Raw genomic sequence first — 21132 nt, 5'->3', positions numbered from 1 at the left:
AAACTTCAATTTCTTCTTTTTCTTTTCATAGCTAACGAGGTATCGTGAAAAACGCGCCACGGCGTCTACAATCCTATTTCGCTATTCAAAGCGCCGACTGGCACGAGCTTCGCACGTGATGGACAGCAGCACACGTGAACCGGCGCACGAGACGATCTCTGATTCGCTGTGCCGTCTCGCGCACCGTGAAAGATGCGCGAGACGGCACAGAAGGCTCGTAGCTAGAGAACGAGTGCAAAAATTCGAACGAGTGCACAAAGAACGAGAACGGACTTGATGAAATAATACTAAATGCTCAAGAGCAAGAGACCGGTGCCCACGGAAGATGCCGTTTTTGGGTCAAGCACCGCCTACGCCATTCTCGCCCATGTGTAAGTCAAATTTCTTTCGTGGAACGTCGGCAACTGCACTTCTTTATTTGGGTGCTCTTAGGCCTAGGATTGCAGGTAACAGGTTTCTCGATCCCAGTGGTCTTGTCATCGCTGATGTCTCTCTGACGCGTGTCTAGTGTACTATACTCCGTTCCACACATAGCAGTCAACGATGTGGAAGCTACGCAAGGAGTTCGGTCAAGAGACGTTATCACTCCGCGCGTTCGGTCTATGCTTCGCTGAGCATCCCGTTCATGCTTCGCTGCGCGCCAACAGCGTTCGCTCGTGCGAGCATGCACGTGAGGCTTCTCGCGACGGGTTGCAAATAAAAAAAAAACAGAAAAGAACAAAAATACAAAATGATCTAAAACAACGCATTAGCAGTCGTATACCACATTGTGCTTGTTTGTAAGGATTGAAACTTGTTTCATTCAATATGAACCTATATAAAAAAACAGTTGCGAACAATTGCGGTAAAAAAGAAAAACGTCGAACTATATCCAAGTGCGAACGAAGCCACTGCAAGAAATCTCTTTAGCCTCCACAGCGTTGACTGCATGCTGTGGCGGTGTTCCAATACTCGCCGTAGACGGCAAACTAGACGGCTAAGTCGACAGCGGCCATCTTAAATCTCGTTCCAATTCTCATGAAGACGTCGAAGTATCCATAGTCAAATAAGACAGCATCGAAGTCAAAAACGATAAAGGCTGCTTTCCTTTCCAGACAAGATGGCGGCTGTACAGGACGCTCGGAAAGCTGACAGGAAGGTTGTTTGCGCCCAAGAAAACATTTCCCTTAATTAATTCTCTCCCGCTTGCGGGTTTCCGCAGAACTATTACGTCAAACTCTTGCCTTTGCTTCGAGTTGTTGGCAAATTCGACTTCGCCCTGCCATCTGCTAGCCGCCTGGTTAGCTCAGATGGTAGAGCGGCTACCCCGGAAAGCCGGTAGTTCCGGGTTCGAGCCCCGGACCAGGATGAATTTTTTTTCAACTATGAGGCTTTTTTCCGCCGAACCCGTATGAGTTTCCTTTGTAGCAATTTCTACGATTGGGTGGATGTCTCATTTCCCCTTAATTAGTTAATTCTCTCCACTTTCCGGGTTTCCGCAGAACTATTACGTCCTTGTAGGAAACTCTATGGTCTACGTAGACTACATGTCTCCGATGCTGGCCAGAATTGGAACATACCAGTATAGACAATGGTAGAGCGGGCCGAACGGCGCTCTGCGACTGAGGCGCCGCGTGTGAAAAAATTGTGCGAGGGCGCTACGATCGAGCGAACTGGACTGGGGCGGAGACGCGCTTCCTGGCATATTCAACGTAAGTTCGCTGCGGGCGCTGGGACCGATTGCGTGAGCACGCTCTTATAACGGTGCTTTATTTCAACTGCAAATTTATATTGACACCTTTTTGCTACGTATATATATATTTGAGGCATGGGTTATGCAACGTGACGTCTTCAATTATGCGGTCGTTGTCAAGTGCATCATCTGCTTGCGAGCGCGCATTCGTTGCGCGGATGCTGGCGGACGCCCGGTTTTCTCGCAGATAGTCTGTGCAGCAAAATTTTGTATGGTTTTACTGGCTTTGGTGCCCCCGCGACTCTTGTCGGCCGGTACCAATTGTAGTTTTAGCCAGGTGAACTACTATTTTAACATTGTTTTCTACAAGTAACGCGTAATTTTTGCCACAGAAGCCGCCTATCTGCAACATGAAGCTACGTAAGAAAATTTTATTGATATCGTGTCATTTTACGCGCGCTTCTTGTTGATGGAATATTGATCAGGAACAATGATCAAAGAAAACAATATTATAGTAAAATAAACCAGGTTTATTAAATGCGTGGCACGAAGAGGTGCAGATGACCAATGCGCTTCTAGGTAAATCTAAGGATACATAGACATGCATATCCACGACATACTTGTAAGGGAAAAATTACCAAATATTCTAAATGCATTGATTGAAAAAGTGAAAACTCCCGACTGGAATAAGCTTGTTTCTTTTAAAAGCTGCACCAGCCTCAGGTGAACCAATCGACTTTACCAGAAAAGGAATCAAGACAATTATTGGACGTTAATATGAACAACAGTGTTAGGGAAAAGAGATTGTCTCTGTACTCAGACTGAATCGGGGAGACCGGGAAGTCTTTACCAAAGTAGTCTTCGTAGCTTGTCTGGCGATCTCCTTCAACGTGCGAGCAGGCCAAATAAAGTAGAAACATCTAGTCTAATCGAGTGGCATTTGCTATTCAAATCGTATTCGACTTCAGAATTTATTATTAAAAAAAAATATCGAATAGCCGTTTCTCTTCGAATGCAACGCGGAACAGCCCTTTTGAAGTCTCGAAGGTGAGGGACCAATGCAAGTGAGGACTCCTATTCTGAATTATTGTGCTGCCATGGAGAGTCGTGGCTGTTGCGCAGAGGCGCACCAGTTTCTGAGAGAATTAACGCACGGGTTCTCATCGGTTCTGCTGAACAATCGGTTCTGCCGTTTGGGGGCAGCCTGTAAATCTGAAAACTTGATTCAGGCAAGGAAAACATTTTTTTGACAGTCTCACCATGTCTGCAAACCACTAAACCTGCGTGATACCAATGTGGTACCACACTTATCTTCTTCAACGAACACAGCAGATCTACAAATATCACTACGTGTACTTGAGGCATGTCGTTCCTTTAATTGCTTCTTTATTGTCCTTATGATAGTGCACCGAATAACTGAAAGCAGCCGTTTATGAATACAGAAGCTGCATAGTTGAGCGGACGTACAGTTGGGAATGGCATTACATTTAGGTATGAAATATAAGATAAGCGTAACATCTTTTCCTCAGAAATCAGACTCGAGAATAATTTCTTTCGTTTACACCCCTAGAAGAAAGCCGAAGGACGCAGCTACCTTCTTTATTATTATTATTATTATTATTATTATTATTATTATTATTATTATTATTATTATTATTATTATTATTATTAAACGATTTCTGGCGTTTTGCGTCTGGCGATATGATTAAAAGGCACCTAAACAAAAGTAAACAAGTGTTTTTCCATTTCGTTCCCATCGAATTCCGTGACCTCGTTTGAACGCGTAAGTTCGAGTTTAGCAGCGCAACACCATATCCACTATGTAGTCACTAATTAGGCTACCGCGCCATTTCTGTTTTTTTAAGCATGCACTGGACAAAAAAAATCCCACTGCTTACGGGCCAAAGACTAGCACATATAATGGATACGTAAAAATGTTTTCGGCGCCCTAGGTCCGACCGCGATCAGAGGGCCCGTACCAATTACTCCGCATTCTGCTAGGCGAGAAAGAAGGAAACTTGAATGGAATGTTCCGTTGCAATAAGGCTCGGATCGAGTCTGATAAGGTTGATACCGACCGATAAAGCTTAATAACGGTTGGATCGAGTCCGATCAGGTTGATAACGACCGGTGAGGTTGATAAGGGTTTATACTGGTCGGATCAAGAGCTAAAATAGATTACAAGGCCACTAAAGCATACATTTATGAACCGTCTACAGCTTCGTCAATCGCGGTAAACATGCGTAGGGTCGTATACGTGGAAATTAGCAAATGGCACAATGTTTACGCCTACTCAGACAACCCCAGTGGTGTCATGTCATGTATTCTGTCATGTAAGACGGGTCGCTATAACGAAATTATTGTATAAAGCTAAATAAATTCGAAAGAAAAATTCAGTGCCCTTACACTCCGTGAGGGAGGATAACCAGCGAAGTTGTGAATGTGGGCCCCTTATTGGCGAACTGCACCTCCCCCGCGGGTCGGCCCGGCATTGTACTATCTTCGGTATCGGCCCACGTATAAAAAATTGTTGGTCTATGTCCAAGGAAACGAGATCCGCCAGAACCTAGCCATAAACAGCTTCACTGTAAAAACGTTGGCGGTTGTAAGTTTCGAATCTACGATCGAACGCTCAGAAGCCGAGTGTCATATCCACAGAGTTAAGCAACCACGCTTGCAGAAGGTGAATATATCTGAACCATATGAATGTGCTGAACCAGCAGTACAAAACAGTTTGAAGGAGTTAGTGTCAAAGGAGAACAGTTTCTATGAAGGCTTTGCTGATATTTGGTGATAGTGGGAATGAAAGCGATCTCTAGATCCACGTGTAGAGCCTACTTGGAGCATTGTAGACATAAGGAAAATTACGACTTCGCCAAAAATAATGCCAAACCCGCTACATCCCCGACGCATTTCAGTGGTCGCGCGATGCGCTTTCCGTAGGGGCATTCTTTTACCGACTGAAATGACATCGATCTCTTAGGGCTCATAAGCGTCGCGTCACACATCACTGATAGAGAAGCAGTTAATGAGTTGATAAGGTTGATAAGGAGTTATATGGGACTCATCACTATTGATAGTGGTTCGACAAGGATGCATAAGGTGCTAAAAAGCGATAAGGGCTCATAATGATTGAAGCAGTTATTTCTGATAAGGCTGATAAGGATCGACAAGGGTCAGATCAAGTCCGATAAGGTTAATAAGGACTGATAATTGCTTATAAGGGTCGTATCATGCCCGATAAGTTTGATAAGAACACATAAAGGTTGATAAGGATCGGATCGATTGCGATAAGGTTGATAAGAGTCATCTCTGGTCCGATAGTGTTGATAACGACCGATAAGGGCTGATAAGTGTTTATACTGGTCGGATCAAGTTTGATAAGATTGAAAATGACACGGATTGCGTGGAGATGAGCAAGTGGCAGAATGCTTATGCATACTTAGGCAACTGTAGTGGAGTTTCTGCGTCAATTTTTTTTCTGTTGCGGACAGTCAGCAGCTTTATTAAAAGGTGCCACGAGAGTGTCCCTAATCATAGCACTTTGTACTGTATATATACAATGCTTGCCCACCTCCCCTTAAGTGTATGCGTCAGCGATGCGGGCACTGTATTCACAGACATATATATATATATATATATATATATATATATATATATATATATATATATATATATATATAGTTCCCATCGCCTGAGAGCGGACATCATTCGTCTTGTGCTCCCGTCTAGTTTATCGCACGTGACTGGCAGAGATTAAAATCACATTGCTTCAATTTGCTGTATCTCTTGTAATAATCCCGAGTAACCTTCGATAGCCTATATAAGTATGCTGCTTTCCCTTTAGAGCCTCTGACAAAGTCGAACGTTTGACTAGCATGCTCAAAGTGCATAGCCCTCTAACTTTATTTCGTGAAGCTACATTTAAAATAGCATGTTGCGAATATGAAGCAGTAGCAGCCACTGGAATACATGCACCTTGACAATTTGCTATGACAGTTTGCCTGAGTTTTGAGCGAGTCTGTGCACAGTATTTTATTCTTTGCTCCCATGGTTCAGTGTTCATAGTTCAAATTAAAGAAGGACGATGGCTCAGTACGTTTGCTATCACTGGGAAATACACGTGTGATGTTTTATGTACACAGTGTATCCTGTTAAAGGCTGTACTAAAAGTGCTCGGCCTCCTTGAACTACATCTGGGCAAGGTACGAATTCAGCTGCATGATACGGTGTAGCTACGGTTCACAGGCAGAAACACTAGAAGGAGTAATGAACACAAGTAATAAGACGTTTGTATAATCGATATATTTCTTTAACTCGATTATATTCCTTTCCGTTACCACCACCACCCATGACCACCGATAACACATAGGAGTGAGCAGGAGCACCACTCAAGAGAACAAAAACTCAGTGCCCTTCCACTCCGTGAAGAAGGATGACCAGCGAAGCCGTGTACGTGGGCCCCCGAATGGCGAACTGCAACTCCGCCGCGGGTCGGCCCGGCATTGCACTATCTTCGGGATCGGCCCACGTATTTAATTGTATTTCATTTATTACACCCTCAAGGCCTGTCAAGGCTTTACAGAGGGGAGTGGGTTACATGTAAGATCAGCAGTTACATGAGAAAAACTCTACAACATAAAAAGTACAATTTGACAAATAATTCGGTAAGAATACATCGAGTAGGGAAACAGTTATCACAAAAAATACAGTATGTACAGGTACATGAAACCGCCATCTAGTAAGTAACGATGCCTAAGGCATCACGAAACAAGGAATTATCGCTGATGGATACAATGTTTGCGGGAAGGCGGTTCCACCCCAGTGACGTCCGAGGTACGAATGACTGGGAAAACGTATTTGCGCTGCAAGAAGGAACGTGAACCTTGTAAGAATCATCGATGCGACGGGATACGTAGTGTGGAGTATGAATGAATACATCATGCAGTGTTGCATGGTGAAATTGTTTGTGAAATAAGGATAAATGGGAAACTTTACGTCGAGCCACAAGAGATGGAAGAGAAAGGCTAGTTATCATGGCTGTTACGCTGGCAGTTCTGTTATAATTCTAAAGAATAAAATGTGGGATGTGCTTAACGCCTGCTTCACCTCCGCCGAGGGTCAGCCCAGCATTGCAGTACCTTTGGGATCGGCTCACGTCTCACGTATGGGGAGTGTTTAACGCCTGCACCACCTCCGCCGCGCGCCGGCCCGGGATTGTACTATCTTCGGAATTTTTTTCTACACGCGGACACGATAGTCGGGAAAGTAGACCTTAACAACTCCGCTCTAAAAATGAAAACGACTGGAATATATAATTATATCAACGTTATCTAGAACTGCTTATTTGGTAGACTTGGAGTGTTTAGGTTGTAGTTCGGTGTCCATGCTTTTAACCAGAAACGAGAACCACGGCTCCGTGTCATGTATGCGCCCAGGGGACCCTGATGAAGGTGACCGTCATTATAAATTTGATAGGTCTGCTTGGGCTTCTACTGCGTCTGAGCAAGGTACGAATAGAAAAGAATTTCATAGTTTAACTACAGTGCACATGCAGGCAGAAACATGAAGGACGGGGGGGAGGGTTGCGAAAGGATGAATAAGTGGAACAACACATTGGCATTGTGCAATGATTCCTTTCACTCGATTTTATTTATTTCTTACTATTCACCAATACCGGCCGCGGCAACCTAGTTGCTATGGCGTTGCAGTTCGCAGGTTCGATCCCGGCTGCAACATCCATATTCAAATGGGATCACAATGCAAAAACGCTCGTGTACCACGCTTTGGGTGCAAGTTAAAGAACACCAAGTGGTGAAAATTAATCCGGAGCACCTCCCTACTGCGTGTCTTATAAACAAATTTCGATTTTGGGACGTAAACCCTAGAATTTTTTTAATTACCATCCATCATTCAACACCGGCCGATCATCGTGATGACATAGAACTAAGTAGGGGCCTCCCTTGAGCGACTTAAAGCACAAAAACAAACACAGATGAAAGAGAATAGTTGCATTATTCCGATCTAGAGCAATTCATTCGGCAAACTTGCTGTGGTTCGGTTGTTGTGGTTTGGTCTTCTTACTTTTAAGTAGAAAAAAATTTTAAGTAGATTTATCTGCAGCTGACATCAACGCAGATGTCGTCATGATTACGTAAAAGTTGGGATACTTAGAGACCCAAGTTGGAGTCAAAGATTTTTATTGAAGAGTGGTACATAATCAGCGGCACCTTGTGCACCTTGTGACACCGTGGCACCTTGTGGCACCTTGTGGCACCTTGTGGCACCTTGTGGCACCTTGTGGCAATGCACCTTGTAGCACATACCCAGTTACACATACCTAGTGGCCCCATTTGCACATACACTGTGGCCCCAGTTGCACATATCCAGTGGCTCATATCCAAGCTGGCGTCAAAGAGGTTAATTGAAGAATGGTACACACCCAGCATTAGCACCGACACACACTGGAACGGCCCCGATTTTGTGACTGCACTATCCTCGCGATTGGCCCACGAAAATTGCCAAAGGCCACATACCGACCACATAGCCATTACAGAAAAGTGGGTTGAACTCGACAAAAATACTTTGCAATAAAAGAAATATGGCTCAGTGTCCATGCTGTCACGAGGAAATACATGGATGATTTTATCTGTGCAACGGACCCTGCTGAAGGCAGTCATTCTGTTTTAGATTGGCCTGCTTTGATTGCTACTGCATCTTGTCAGGGTACGAATAAAAAAACATTTCGCAGTTTAGCCACGGCACATGGGTAGAAGCACTAGCCGAAATGATGAATAGGAAGGACAAGACGTAGGCATAATGTAACGATTCGGTTCACAATCATATTATTCATTTCTTATCATTGACCTTTAACGACAGTCCATTCATCGTGATAACAGATAAAACTCATTAGGAGCACCAATCAATTCAAGCAAAGCACAAAACCGAAAACAGCTGGGATAGAATCGTTACATGATCTCAAGCTCTAGAACTCCTCATTGGGCACACTTGCTGTGTTTCAGTTGTTGTGGTTGGGTGTTCGTACTACTAACCAGGGGAAAAAACACGGCTTTGCATGCATGTTGTCATCTGGAAATACGCGCATGATTTATCCATACAGTGGATCCAGCAGAACCCGGTCATCATTCCGAATTCAACTTGCCTGATCTGACTTCTACTACATTTTGTCAAGGTACGAATACAAAATCATTTCGCAGTTTAGCCGTGGTGAACAGGCAGAAGCACAAAGAACAAGATATGAACAAATTATGAATAGGAAGAACACGGCGTATTCTGTAATGATTCCTTTCACTGGATCCCATTTCTTTCTTACCATTCACTGTTCACAACCGGTAGATCATCATGATAACATAGAACTTAGCAGGAGCACCCCTCGAGCCACTCAAAGAAAACGTGAACATGTGTTGCATTATGCGATCTAGAACAATTCAGAAAATTGCCGTGGTTTGTTGTTCTTCCTTTTCACCAGAAGAATGAACCATGGCTCATTATGCATGCGTAATCTACATATGTGCGCAGTGGACGCTGATGAAGGCGGCCGTCATTACAAAAGTGATTTGCCTGCCTCGACTCCTACTCCACTTGAACAAGGTACGAATTGAACGCCACAATATACCCGTGATGCACAGGTAGAAACGCTAGTCAAAATAATGAATAGGAACAACAATTAAGATGTTGGTATTACGTAATGATACATTACGCTCGATTCTATTTCTTTCTTGCCATCAACCGTTCACAACCGACAGATCATCGTGATAACATAGAACTTAGCAGGAGCACCCCTCGAGCCACTAGAAGTAAAAAACGAAAACATATGTAATAGGTACAGTTATCCCCATTTTGCACAATTTATTCGGAAAGCCTGCTGTGGTTCGTTGTTCTTGCGTTTCACCAGAAAAAAGAACCAAGGCTCAGTATGCATGCTGTCACCTAGAAATAAATGCGTAATTGACATATCTGCGCAGTGGACCCTACTGAAGGCGGCCATCATTACAAAAGTGATTTGCCTGCCTCGACTTCTACTCCACTTGGGCAAGTTAAGAATTGAACGCCACGATGTACCTATGATGCACCGGTAGAAGCGCTAGCCAAAATAATGAATAGGAACAACAAGATGTTGGTATTATGTAATGATTCATTTTACTCGATTGTATTCCAATTTTATGGTGCATCTCTTACGACAGTCCGATTATCCTGATAACATTTTCGACTCATTACGGGGAGCAGACGATTCAAACAAAGCGCAAAACAAAAACAGCTGGGATAGAATTGTTACGTGATCTCGCTCTAGAACTATTTATTAGGCAACTTACTGTGGCTCAGTTGTTGTGTTTGGGTGTTCATACTACTAACCAAGGAAAGAACATGGCTTTGTATGCATGCTGTCATGCTGATTTATCTATGCAGTGGACCCTGCTGAGGCCAGTGATCCTTTCGAGTTCGATTTATCCGATTGGATTCCAGCTGAGTCTAGTCAAGGTACGAATACAGAAGCATTTAGTGGCCTAACCATGTTGCGCAGGCAGGAGCACCAGTCATAAAAAGGATGAATACGAAGAACAAGACGTTGGTATTATGTAATGATTCCTTTCACTCGATTCTATTTCTTTCTTGCCATCAACCGTCCACAACCAGTAGATCATCGTGATAACAAAGAACTTAGCAGGAGCACCCCTCGAGCCACTCAAAGCAAGAAAATTCGAACATGTGTTGCATTATCCCTATCTAGAACAATTTATTCGTCAAACTTGCTGTGGTTTGTTGTCCTTCCTTTTCACCAGAAAAAAGAATCATGGCTCAGTATGCATGCCGTCACCTATAAATACATGCGTAATTTACATATGTGCGCAGTGGACCCTGCTGATGGCAGCCATCATTGTAAAGGTGATTTGCCTGCCTCGACTCCTACTGCACTTGAACAAGGTACGAATTGAATGTCACGATGTATCCGTGATGTACCGGTAGAAACACTAGCCAAAATGATGAATAGGAACAACACGATGTTGGTATTATGTAATGATTCATTTCACTCGATTGTATTCCAATCTTATCGTGCATCTCTCCCGACAGTCCGATTATCCTGATAACATTTTCGACTCATTACGGGGAGCAGACGATTCAAACAAAGCGCAAAACAAAAACAGCTGGGATAGAATTGTTACGTGATCTCACTCTAGAACTATTTATTGGGCAACTTACTGTGGCTCAGTTGCTATGGTTGGGTGTTCATACCACTAACCAAGGAAAGAACATGGCTTTGTATGCATGCTGTCATGCTGATTTATCTATGCAGTGGACCCTGCTGAAGCCAGTGATCCTTTCGAGTTCGATTTATCCGATTGGATTCCTGCTGAATCTAGTGAAGGTACGAATACAGAAGCATTTCATGGTCTAACCATGTTGCATAGGCAGGAGCACCAGTCAAAAAATGGATGAATAGGAAGAACAAGACGTTGGTATTATGTAATGATTCCTTTCACTCGATTCTATTTCTTTCTTGCCATCAACCGTCCTCAACCGGTAGATCATCGTGATAACGTAGAACTTAGTAGGAGCACCCCTCGAGCCACTCAAAGCAAGAAAATTCGAACATGTGTTGCATTATCCCGATCTAGAACAATTTATTGGTCAAACTTGCTGTGGTTTCTTGTTCTTCCTTTTCACCAGAAGAATGAACCATGGCTCAGTATGCATGCTTAATCTACATATGTGCGCAGTGGACCCTGATGAAGGCGGTCATCATTACAAAAGTGATTTGCCTGCCTCGACTCCTACTCCACTTGAACAAGGTACGAATTGAACGCCACGATGTACCCCTGATGCACAGGTAGAAACGCTAGCCAAAATAATGAATAGTAACAACAAGATGCTGGTATTATGCAGTGATTCATTTCGCTCGATTCTATTTCTTTCTTGCCATCAACCGTTCACAACGTGCAGATCATCGTGATAACATAGAACTAGCAGGAGCACCCCTCGAGCCACTAGAAGTAAAAAACGAAAACATGTGTAATAGTTACAGTTATCCCCATCTAGCACAATTTAATCGGGAAGCCTGCTGTGGTTCGTTGTTCTTGCGTTTCACCTATAAAAGAACCAAGGCTCAGTATGCATGCTGTCACCTAGAAATAAATGCGTAATTGACATATCTGCGCAGTGGACCCTGCTGAAGGCGGCCATCATTATAAAAGTGATTTGCCTGCCTCGACTCCTACTGCACTTGAACAAGGTACGAATTGAATGCCACGATGTACCCGTGATGCACCGGTAGAAACACTAGCCAAAATGATGAATAGGAACAACAAGATGTTGGTATTATGTAATGATTCATTTCACTCGATTGTATTCCAATTTTATGGTGCATCTCTCACGACAGTCCGATTATCCTGATAACGTATTTGACTCATTACGGGCAGCAGATGATTCAAACAAATCGCAAAACAAAAACAGCTGGGATAGAATTGTTACATGATTTCGCTCTAGAACTATTTATTGGGCAACTTACTGTGGCTCAGTTGCTGTGGTAGGGTGTTCATACCACTATCCAAGGAAAGAACATGGCTTTGTATGCATGCTGTCATGCTGATTTATCTATGCAGTGGATCCTACTGAAGCCAGTGATCCTTTCGAGTTCGATTTATCCGATTGGATTCCTGCTGAATCTAGTGAAGGTACGAATACAGAAGCATTTCATGGTCTAACCGTGTTGCACAGGCAGGAGCACCAGTCAAGAAAAGGATGAATAGGAAGAACAAGACGTTGGTATTATGTAATGATTCCTTTCACTCGATTCTATTTCTTTCTTGCCATCAACCGTCCTCAACCGGTAGATCATCGTGATAACGTAGAACTTAGTAGGAGCACCCCTCGAGCCACTCAAAGCAAGAAAATTCGAACATGTGTTGCATTATCCCGATCTAGAACAATTTATTGGTCAAACTTGCTGTGGTTTCTTGTTCTTCCTTTTCACCAGAAAAAACAATCATGGCTCAGTATGCATGCCGTCACCTAGAAATAAATGCGTAATTGACATATCTGCGCAGTGGACCCTGCTGAAGGCGGCCATCATTACAAAAGTGATTTGCCTGCCTCGACTCCTACTCCACTTGAACAAGGTACGAATTGAACGCCACGATGTACCCGTGATGCACCGGTAGAAACACTAGCCAAAATGATGAATAGGAACAACAAGATGTTGGTATTATGTAATGATTCATTTCACTCGATTGTATTCCAATTTTATGGTGCATCTCTCACGACAGTTCGATTATCCTGATAACGTATTTGACTCATTACGGGCAGCAGATGATTCAAACAAAGCGCAAAACAAAAACAGCTGGGATAGAATTGTTACATGATTTCGCTCTAGAACTATTTATTGGGCAACTTACTGTGGCTCAGTTGCTGTGGTTGGGTGTTCATACCCCTAACCAAGGAAAGAACATGGCTTTGTATGCATGCTGTCATGCTAATTTATCTATGCAGTGGACCCTGCTGAAGCCAGTGATGCTTTCGAGTTCGATTTATCCGATTGGATTCCTGCTGAATCTAGTGAAGGTACGAATACAGAAGCATTTCATGGTCTAACCATGTTGCACAGGCGGGAGCACCAGTCAAAAAAAGGATGAATAGGAAGAACAAGACGTTGATATTATGTAATGATTCCTTTCACTCGATTCTATTTCTTTCTTGCCATGAACCGTCCACAACCGGTAGATCATCGTGATAACGTAGAACTTAGCAGGAGCACCCCTCGAGCCACTCAAAGAAAACGTGAACATGTGTTGCATTATGCGATCTAGAACAATTTATTCAGCAAAATTGCTGTGGTTTGTTGTTCTTCCTTTTCACCAGAAGAATGAACCATGGCTCAGTATGAATGCTTAATCTACATATGTGCGCAGTGGACCCTGATGAAGGCGGTCATCATTACAAAAGTGATTTGCCTGCCTCGACTCCTACTCCACTTGAACAAGGTAAGAATTGAACGCCACGATGTACCCCTGATGCACAGGTAGAAACGCTAGCCAAAATAATGAATAGTAACAACAAGATGTTGGTATTATGCAATGATTCATTTCGCTCGATTCTATTTCTTTCTTGCCATCAACCGTTCACAACCGGCAGATCATCGTGATAACACAGAACTAGCAGGAACACCCCTCGAGCCACTAGAAGTAAAAAACGAAAACATATGTAATAGTTACAGTTATCCCCATCTAGCACAATTTAATCGGAAAGCCTGCTGTGGTTCGTTGTTCTTGCGTTTCACCTATAGAAGAACCAAGGCTCAGTATGCATGCTGTCACCTAGAAATAAATGCGTAATTGACATATCTGCGCAGTGGACCCTGCTTAAGGCGGCCATCATTATAAAAGTGATTTGCCTGCCTCGACTCCTACTACACTTGAACAAGGTACGAATTGAACGCCATGATGTACCCGTGATGCACCGGTAGAAACACTAGCCAAAATGATGAATAGGAACAACAAGATGTTGGTATTATGTAATGATTCATTTCACTCGATTGTATTCCAATTTTATGGTGCATCTCGCACGACAGTCCGATTATTCTGATAACGTATTTGACTCATTACGGGCAGCAGATGATTCAAACAAAGCGCAAAACAAAAACAGCTGGGATAGAATTGTTACATGATTTCGCTCTAGAACTATTTATTGGGCAACTTACTGTGGCTCAGTTGCTGTGGTTGGGTGTTCATACCACTAACCAAGGAAAGAACATGGCTTTGTATGCATGCTGTCATGCTGATTTATCTATGCAGTGGACCCTACTGAAGCCAGTGATCCTTTCGAGTTCGATTTATCCGATTGGATTCCTGCTGAATCTAGTGAAGGTACGAATACAGAAGCATTTCATGGTCTAACCATGTTGCACAGACAGGAGCACCAGTCAAAAAAGGATGAATAGGAAGAACAAGACGTTGGTATTATGTAATGATTCCTTTCACTCGATTCTATTTCTTTCTTGCCATCAACCGTCCTCAACCGGTAGATCATCGTGATAACGTAGAACTTAGTAGGAGCACCCCTCGAGCCACTCAAAGCAAGAAAATTCGAACATGTGTTGCATTATCCCGATCTAGAACAATTTATTGGTCAAACTTGCTGTGGTTTCTTGTTCTTCCTTTTCACCAGAAAAAACAATCATGGCTCAGTATGCATGCCGTCACCTATAAATACATGCGTAATTTACATATGTGTGCAGTGGACCCTGCTGATGGCAGCCATCATTGTAAAAGTGATTTGCCTGCGTCGACTCCTACTCCACTTGAACAAGGTACGAATTGAACATCACGATGTATCCGTGATGTACCGGTAGAAACACTAGCCAAAATGATGAATAGGAACAACACGATGTTGGTATTATGTAATGATTCATTTCACTCGATTGTATTCCAATCTTATGGTGCATCTCTCCCGACAGTCCGATTATCCTGATAACATTTTCGACTCCTTACGGCGAGCAGACGATTCAAACAAAGCGCAAAACAAACAGCTGGGATAGAATTGTTACGTGATCTCACTCTAGAACTATTTATTGGGCAACTTACTGTGGCTCAGTTGCTGTGGTTGGGTGTTCATACCACTAACCAAGGAAAGAACATGGCTTTGTATGCATGCTGTCATGCTGATTTATCTATGCAGTGGACCCTACTGAAGACAGTGATCCTTTCGAGTTCGATTTATCCGATTGGATTCCTGCTGAATCTAGTGAAGGTACGAATACAGAAGCATTTCTTGGTCTAACCATGTTGCACAGGCAGGAGCACCAGTCAAAAAAAGGATGAATAGGAAGAACAAGACGTTGGTATTATGTAATGATTCCTTTCACTCGATTCTATTTCTTTTTTGCCATCAACCGTCCTCAACCGGTAGATCATCGTGATAACGTAGAACTTAGCAGGAGCACCCCTCGAGCCACTCAAAGAAAACGTGAACATGTGTTGCATTATGCGATCTAGAACAATTTATTCAGCAAAATTGCTGTGGTTTGTTCTTCCTTTTCACCAGAAGAATGAACCATGGCTCAGTATGCATGCGTAATCTACATATGTGCGCAGTGGACCCTGATGAAGGCGGTCATCATTACAAAAGTGATTTGCCTGCCTCGACTCCTACTCCACTTGAACAAGGTACGAATTGAACGCCACGATGTACCCGTGATGCACAGGTAGAAACGCTAGCCAAAATAATGAATAGTAACAACAAGATGTTGGTATTATGCAATGATTCATTTCGCTCGATTCTATTTCTTTCTTGCCATCAACCGTTCACAACCGGCAGATCATCGTGATAACATAGAACTAGCAGGAGCACCCCTCGAGCCACTAGAAGTAAAAAACGAAAACATATGTAATAGTTACACTTATCCCCATCTAGCACAATTTAATCCGAAAGCCTGCTGTGGTTCGTTGTTCTTGCGTTTCACCTATAAAAGAACCAAGGCTCAGTATGCATGCTGTCACCTAGAAATAAATGCGTAATTGACATATCTGCGCAGTGGACCCTGCTGAAGGCGGCCATCATTACAAAAGTGATTTGCCTGCCTCGACTCCTACTCCACTTGAACAAGGTACGAATTGAACGCCACGATGTACCCGTGATGCACCGGTAGAAACACTAGCCAAAATGATGAATAGGAACAACAAGATGTTGGTATTATGTAATGATTCATTTCACTCGATTGTATTCCAATTTTATGGTGCATCTCTCACGACAGTTCGATTATCCTGATAACGTATTTGACTCATTACGGGCAGCAGATGATTCAAACAAAGCGCAAAACAAAAACAGCTGGGATAGAATTGTTACATGATTTCGCTCTAGAACTATTTATTGGGCAACTTACTGTGGCTCAGTTGCTGTGGTTGGGTGTTCATACCCCTAACCAAGGAAAGAACATGGCTTTGTATGCATGCTGTCATGCTAATTTATCTATGCAGTGGACCCTGCTGAAGCCAGTGATGCTTTCGAGTTCGATTTATCCGATTGGATTCCTGCTGAATCTAGTGAAGGTACGAATACAGAAGCATTTCATGGTCTAACCATGTTGCACAGGCGGGAGCACCAGTCAAAAAAAGGATGAATAGGAAGAACAAGACGTTGATATTATGTAATGATTCCTTTCACTCGATTCTATTTCTTTCTTGCCATCAACCGTCCACAACCGGTAGATCATCGTGATAACGTAGAACTTAGCAGGAGCACCCCTCGAGCCACTCAAAGAAAACGTGAACATGTGTTGCATTATGCGATCTAGAACAATTTATTCAGCAAAATTGCTGTGGTTTGTTGTTCTTCCTTTTCACCAGAAGAATGAACCATGGCTCAGTATGAATGCTTAATCTACATATGTGCGCAGTGGACCCTGATGAAGGCGGTCATCATTACAAAAGTGATTTGCCTGCCTCGACTCCTACTCCACTTGAACAAGGTAAGAATTGAACGCCACGATGTACCCCTGATGCACAGGTAGAAACGCTAGCCAAAATAATGAATAGTAACAACAAGATGTTGGTATTATGCAATGATTCATTTCGCTCGATTCTATTTCTTTCTTGCCATCAACCGTTCACAACCGGCAGATCATCGTGATAACACAGAACTAGCAGGAACACCCCTCGAGCCACTAGAAGTAAAAAACGAAAACATATGTAATAGTTACAGTTATCCCCATCTAGCACAATTTAATCGGAAAGCCTGCTGTGGTTCGTTGTTCTTGCGTTTCACCTATAGAAGAACCAAGGCTCAGTATGCATGCTGTCACCTAGAAATAAATGCGTAATTGACATATCTGCGCAGTGGACCCTGCTTAAGGCGGCCATCATTATAAAAGTGATTTGCCTGCCTCGACTCCTACTACACTTGAACAAGGTACGAATTGAACGCCATGATGTACCCGTGATGCACCGGTAGAAACACTAGCCAAAATGATGAATAGGAACAACAAGATGTTGGTATTATGTAATGATTCATTTCACTCGATTGTATTCCAATTTTATGGTGCATCTCGCACGACAGTCCGATTATTCTGATAACGTATTTGACTCATTACGGGCAGCAGATGATTCAAACAAAGCGCAAAACAAAAACAGCTGGGATAGAATTGTTACATGATTTCGCTCTAGAACTATTTATTGGGCAACTTACTGTGGCTCAGTTGCTGTGGTTGGGTGTTCATACCACTAACCAAGGAAAGAACATGGCTTTGTATGCATGCTGTCATGCTGATTTATCTATGCAGTGGACCCTACTGAAGCCAGTGATCCTTTCGAGTTCGATTTATCCGATTGGATTCCTGCTGAATCTAGTGAAGGTACGAATACAGAAGCATTTCATGGTCTAACCATGTTGCACAGACAGGAGCACCAGTCAAAAAAGGATGAATAGGAAGAACAAGACGTTGGTATTATGTAATGATTCCTTTCACTCGATTCTATTTCTTTCTTGCCATCAACCGTCCTCAACCGGTAGATCATCGTGATAACGTAGAACTTAGTAGGAGCACCCCTCGAGCCACTCAAAGCAAGAAAATTCGAACATGTGTTGCATTATCCCGATCTAGAACAATTTATTGGTCAAACTTGCTGTGGTTTGTTGTTCTTCCTTTTCACCAGAAAAAACAATCATGGCTCAGTATGCATGCCGTCACCTATAAATACATGCGTAATTTACATATGTGCGCAGTGGACCCTGCTGATGGCAGCCATCATTGTAAAAGTGATTTGCCTGCCTCGACTCCTACACCACTTGAACAAGGTACGAATTGAACATCACGATGTATCCGTGATGTACCGGTAGAAACACTAGCCAAAATGATGAATAGGAACAACACGATGTTGGTATTATGTAATGATTCCTTTCACTCGATTGTATTCCAATCTTATGGTGCATCTCTCCCGACAGTCCGATTATCCTGATAACATTTTCGACTCCTTACGGGGAGCAGACGATTCAAACAAAGCGCAAAACAGAAACAGCTGGGATAGAATTGTTACGTGATCTCACTCTAGAACTATTTATTGGGCAACTTACTGTGGCTCAGTTGCTGTGGTTGGGTGTTCATACCCCTAACCAAGGAAAGAACATGGCTTTGTATGCATGCTGTCATGCTGATTTATCTATGCAGTGGACCCTGCTGAAGCCAGTGATCCTTTCGAGTTCGATTTATCCGATTGGATTCCTGCTGAATCTAGTGAAGGTACGAATACAGAAGCATTTCATGGTCTAACCATGTTGCACAGGCAGGAGCACCAGTCAAAAAAAGGATGAATAGGAAGAACAAGACGTTGATATTATGTAATGATTCCTTTCACTCGATTCTATTTCTTTCTTGCCATCAACCGTCCACAACCGGTAGATCATCGTGATAACGTAGAACTTAGCAGGAGCACCCCTCGAGCCACTCAAAGAAAACGTGAACATGTGTTGCATTATGCGATCTAGAACAATTTATTCAGCAAAATTGCTGTGGTTTGTTGTTCTTCCTTTTCACCAGAAGAATGAACCATCGCTCAGTATGCATGCTTAATCTACATATGTGCGCAGTGGACCCTGATGAAGGCGGTCATCATTACAAAAGTGATTTGCCTGCCTTGACTCCTACTCCACTTGAACAAGGTACGAATTGAACGCCACGATATACCCCTGATGCACAGGTAGAAACGCTAGCCAAAATAATGAATAGTAACAACAAGATGTTGGTATTATGCAATGATTCATTTCGCTCGATTCTATTTCTTTCTTGCCATCAACCGTTCACAACCGGCAGATCATCGTGATAACACAGAACTAGCAGGAGCACCCCTCGAGCCACTAGAAGTAAAAAACGAAAACATATGTAATAGTTACAGTTATCCCCATCTAGCACAATTTAATCGGAAAGCCTGCTGTGGTTCGTTGTTCTTGCGTTTCACCTATAGAAGAACTAAGGCTCAGTATGCATGCTGTCACCTAGAAATAAATGCGTAATTGACATATCTGCGCAGTGGACCCTGCTGAAGGCGGCCATCATTATAACAGTGATTTGCCTGCCTCGACTCCTACTCCACTTGAACAAGGTACGAATTGAACGCCTTGATGTACCCGTGATGCACCGGTAGAAACACTAGCCAAAATGATGAGTAGGAACAACAAGATGTTGGTATTATGTAATGATTCATTTCACTCGATTGTATTCCAATTTTATGGTGCATCTCTCACGACAGTCCGATTATTCTGATAACGTATTTGACTCATTACGGGCAGCAGATGATTCAAACAAAGCGCAAAACAAAAACAGCTGGGATAGAATTGTTACATGATTTCGCTCTAGAACTATTTATTGGGCAACTTACTGTGGCTCAGTTGCTGTGGTTGGGTGTTCATACCACTAACCAAGGAAAGAACATGGCTTTGTATGCATGCTGTCATCATCATCATCATCATCATCAGCCTGGTTACGCCCACTGCAGGGCAAAGGCCTCTCCCATACTTCTCCAACAACCCCGGTCGTGTACTAATTGTGGCCATGCCGTCCCTGCAAACTTCTTAAAGGGCCCCTGAAACGGTTCGGACAAATTTTGTAGACGCGTAGGATACAGCTTAAGTGGAACATTCGCACCACAATTTAAGTGAAGCGTTACGTATTAATGGAGCTACAAGCGATTAGAAGCTACCCTCCTCCCTAGCCATGCTTTTCCTCCTCAACTCGCTCGCCGAGCGAGTGGGGCTAAGCTCCGCCTTCACTGGTTCAGCGTCACGATGCGACGTCACATCGTCCACTTCCGGTTGTTTTGGAGCCCGCCCCCGCCCGCGCGAGACCGCTCCGCTAGCCGCTTGGCCGTCGACCCCAAGCGAGAGCTATCGAAGCAGCGTGCGTTGCGAGCATTCTGTCGTAGCGCCGAACGTGTCTTGTATTCCGGTAACCACAGGCAAGCTGGTCATTTCGGCAAATGACTGCAGGCATAAACTCAAGCTGATGAAGGAAGTTTAGCGTAGACGTACGTGAGCGGCCTGATCGGTCTGCGCGGTCGATACACTTGTTGGTGCAGCGCTTAACCAGCCAAACAAAGCGCTAATATTGCTCTAACCAAGTGTAAAACATTTTAAACATTTATAAAAACAACGTGTTACACTCCTGCGAAAAATACACACCAGCAGCAAAGAAGAATACACTTCGTTGCTGCTACTGTGTATGGTTGAGCTCTGTGCCACCAGGTGGCTGCACCGTGCAGACCATTGGCATTTGCCCTTCTGCTCATCTCATGGCTCATCCCGTTACGGCAAAGTCAAGCGGCCAGACTCTGTCCCCTTGCGCTTGCGTTTTCCCTAATACCGGACTCGGGAAACGCTATTGCGTTAGTAATCTTCCGGTGTAAAGTGACGGCCACAAACGCGCAAATCCTGGCGCCGATCGAATAGCGGCAGTCCGATGC

General features: G+C 43.4%; 2 protein-coding genes across 2 annotated transcripts in view; both read left to right on the top strand.

Moving 5' to 3' along the window:
- Positions 1 to 211: 211 nt before the first annotated feature.
- Positions 212 to 11932, top strand: LOC142585260 (uncharacterized). Its single transcript, XM_075695916.1, has 8 exons — positions 212 to 371; positions 8793 to 8864; positions 9212 to 9283; positions 10100 to 10171; positions 10544 to 10615; positions 10986 to 11057; positions 11410 to 11481; positions 11850 to 11932. Exons 1-8 carry the CDS (start codon positions 326 to 328, stop codon positions 11930 to 11932), a joined length of 561 nt encoding a protein of 186 aa, XP_075552031.1. The 5' UTR covers positions 212 to 325.
- A 370-nt stretch (positions 11933 to 12302) lies between these two features.
- LOC142584757 (uncharacterized) overlaps positions 12303 to 21132 on the top strand; it is a 152761-nt gene continuing 143931 nt past the window's right edge. The window contains exons 1-16 of the mRNA XM_075694994.1: positions 12303 to 12363; positions 12736 to 12807; positions 13178 to 13249; positions 13597 to 13668; positions 14479 to 14550; positions 14922 to 14993; positions 15362 to 15433; positions 15778 to 15849; positions 16218 to 16289; positions 16660 to 16731; positions 17079 to 17150; positions 17961 to 18032; positions 18404 to 18475; positions 18846 to 18917; positions 19265 to 19336; positions 19705 to 19776. The gene's annotated coding sequence lies outside the window, so the exon portion shown is untranslated. The remainder of the gene's footprint in view (positions 12364 to 12735; positions 12808 to 13177; positions 13250 to 13596; positions 13669 to 14478; positions 14551 to 14921; positions 14994 to 15361; positions 15434 to 15777; positions 15850 to 16217; positions 16290 to 16659; positions 16732 to 17078; positions 17151 to 17960; positions 18033 to 18403; positions 18476 to 18845; positions 18918 to 19264; positions 19337 to 19704; positions 19777 to 21132) is intronic.

Source organism: Dermacentor variabilis, chromosome 1, assembly GCF_050947875.1.
Source record: "Dermacentor variabilis isolate Ectoservices chromosome 1, ASM5094787v1, whole genome shotgun sequence".
NCBI lineage: Eukaryota > Metazoa > Arthropoda > Arachnida > Ixodida > Ixodidae > Dermacentor > Dermacentor variabilis.
This window is presented reverse-complemented; position numbering and strand designations above follow the sequence as displayed.

Bases quoted from the DNA above. Each gene is read 5' to 3' on its own strand.
- LOC142585260 (XM_075695916.1), top strand. From the start codon at position 326: ATGCCGTTTTTGGGTCAAGCACCGCCTACGCCATTCTCGCCCATGT. The intron at 10,172-10,543 runs GTACGAATACAG...ATATGTGCGCAG, and splicing joins TCCAGCTGAGTCTAGTCAAG to TGGACCCTGCTGATGGCAGC. The intron at 10,616-10,985 runs GTACGAATTGAA...TTATCTATGCAG, and splicing joins TCCTACTGCACTTGAACAAG to TGGACCCTGCTGAAGCCAGT.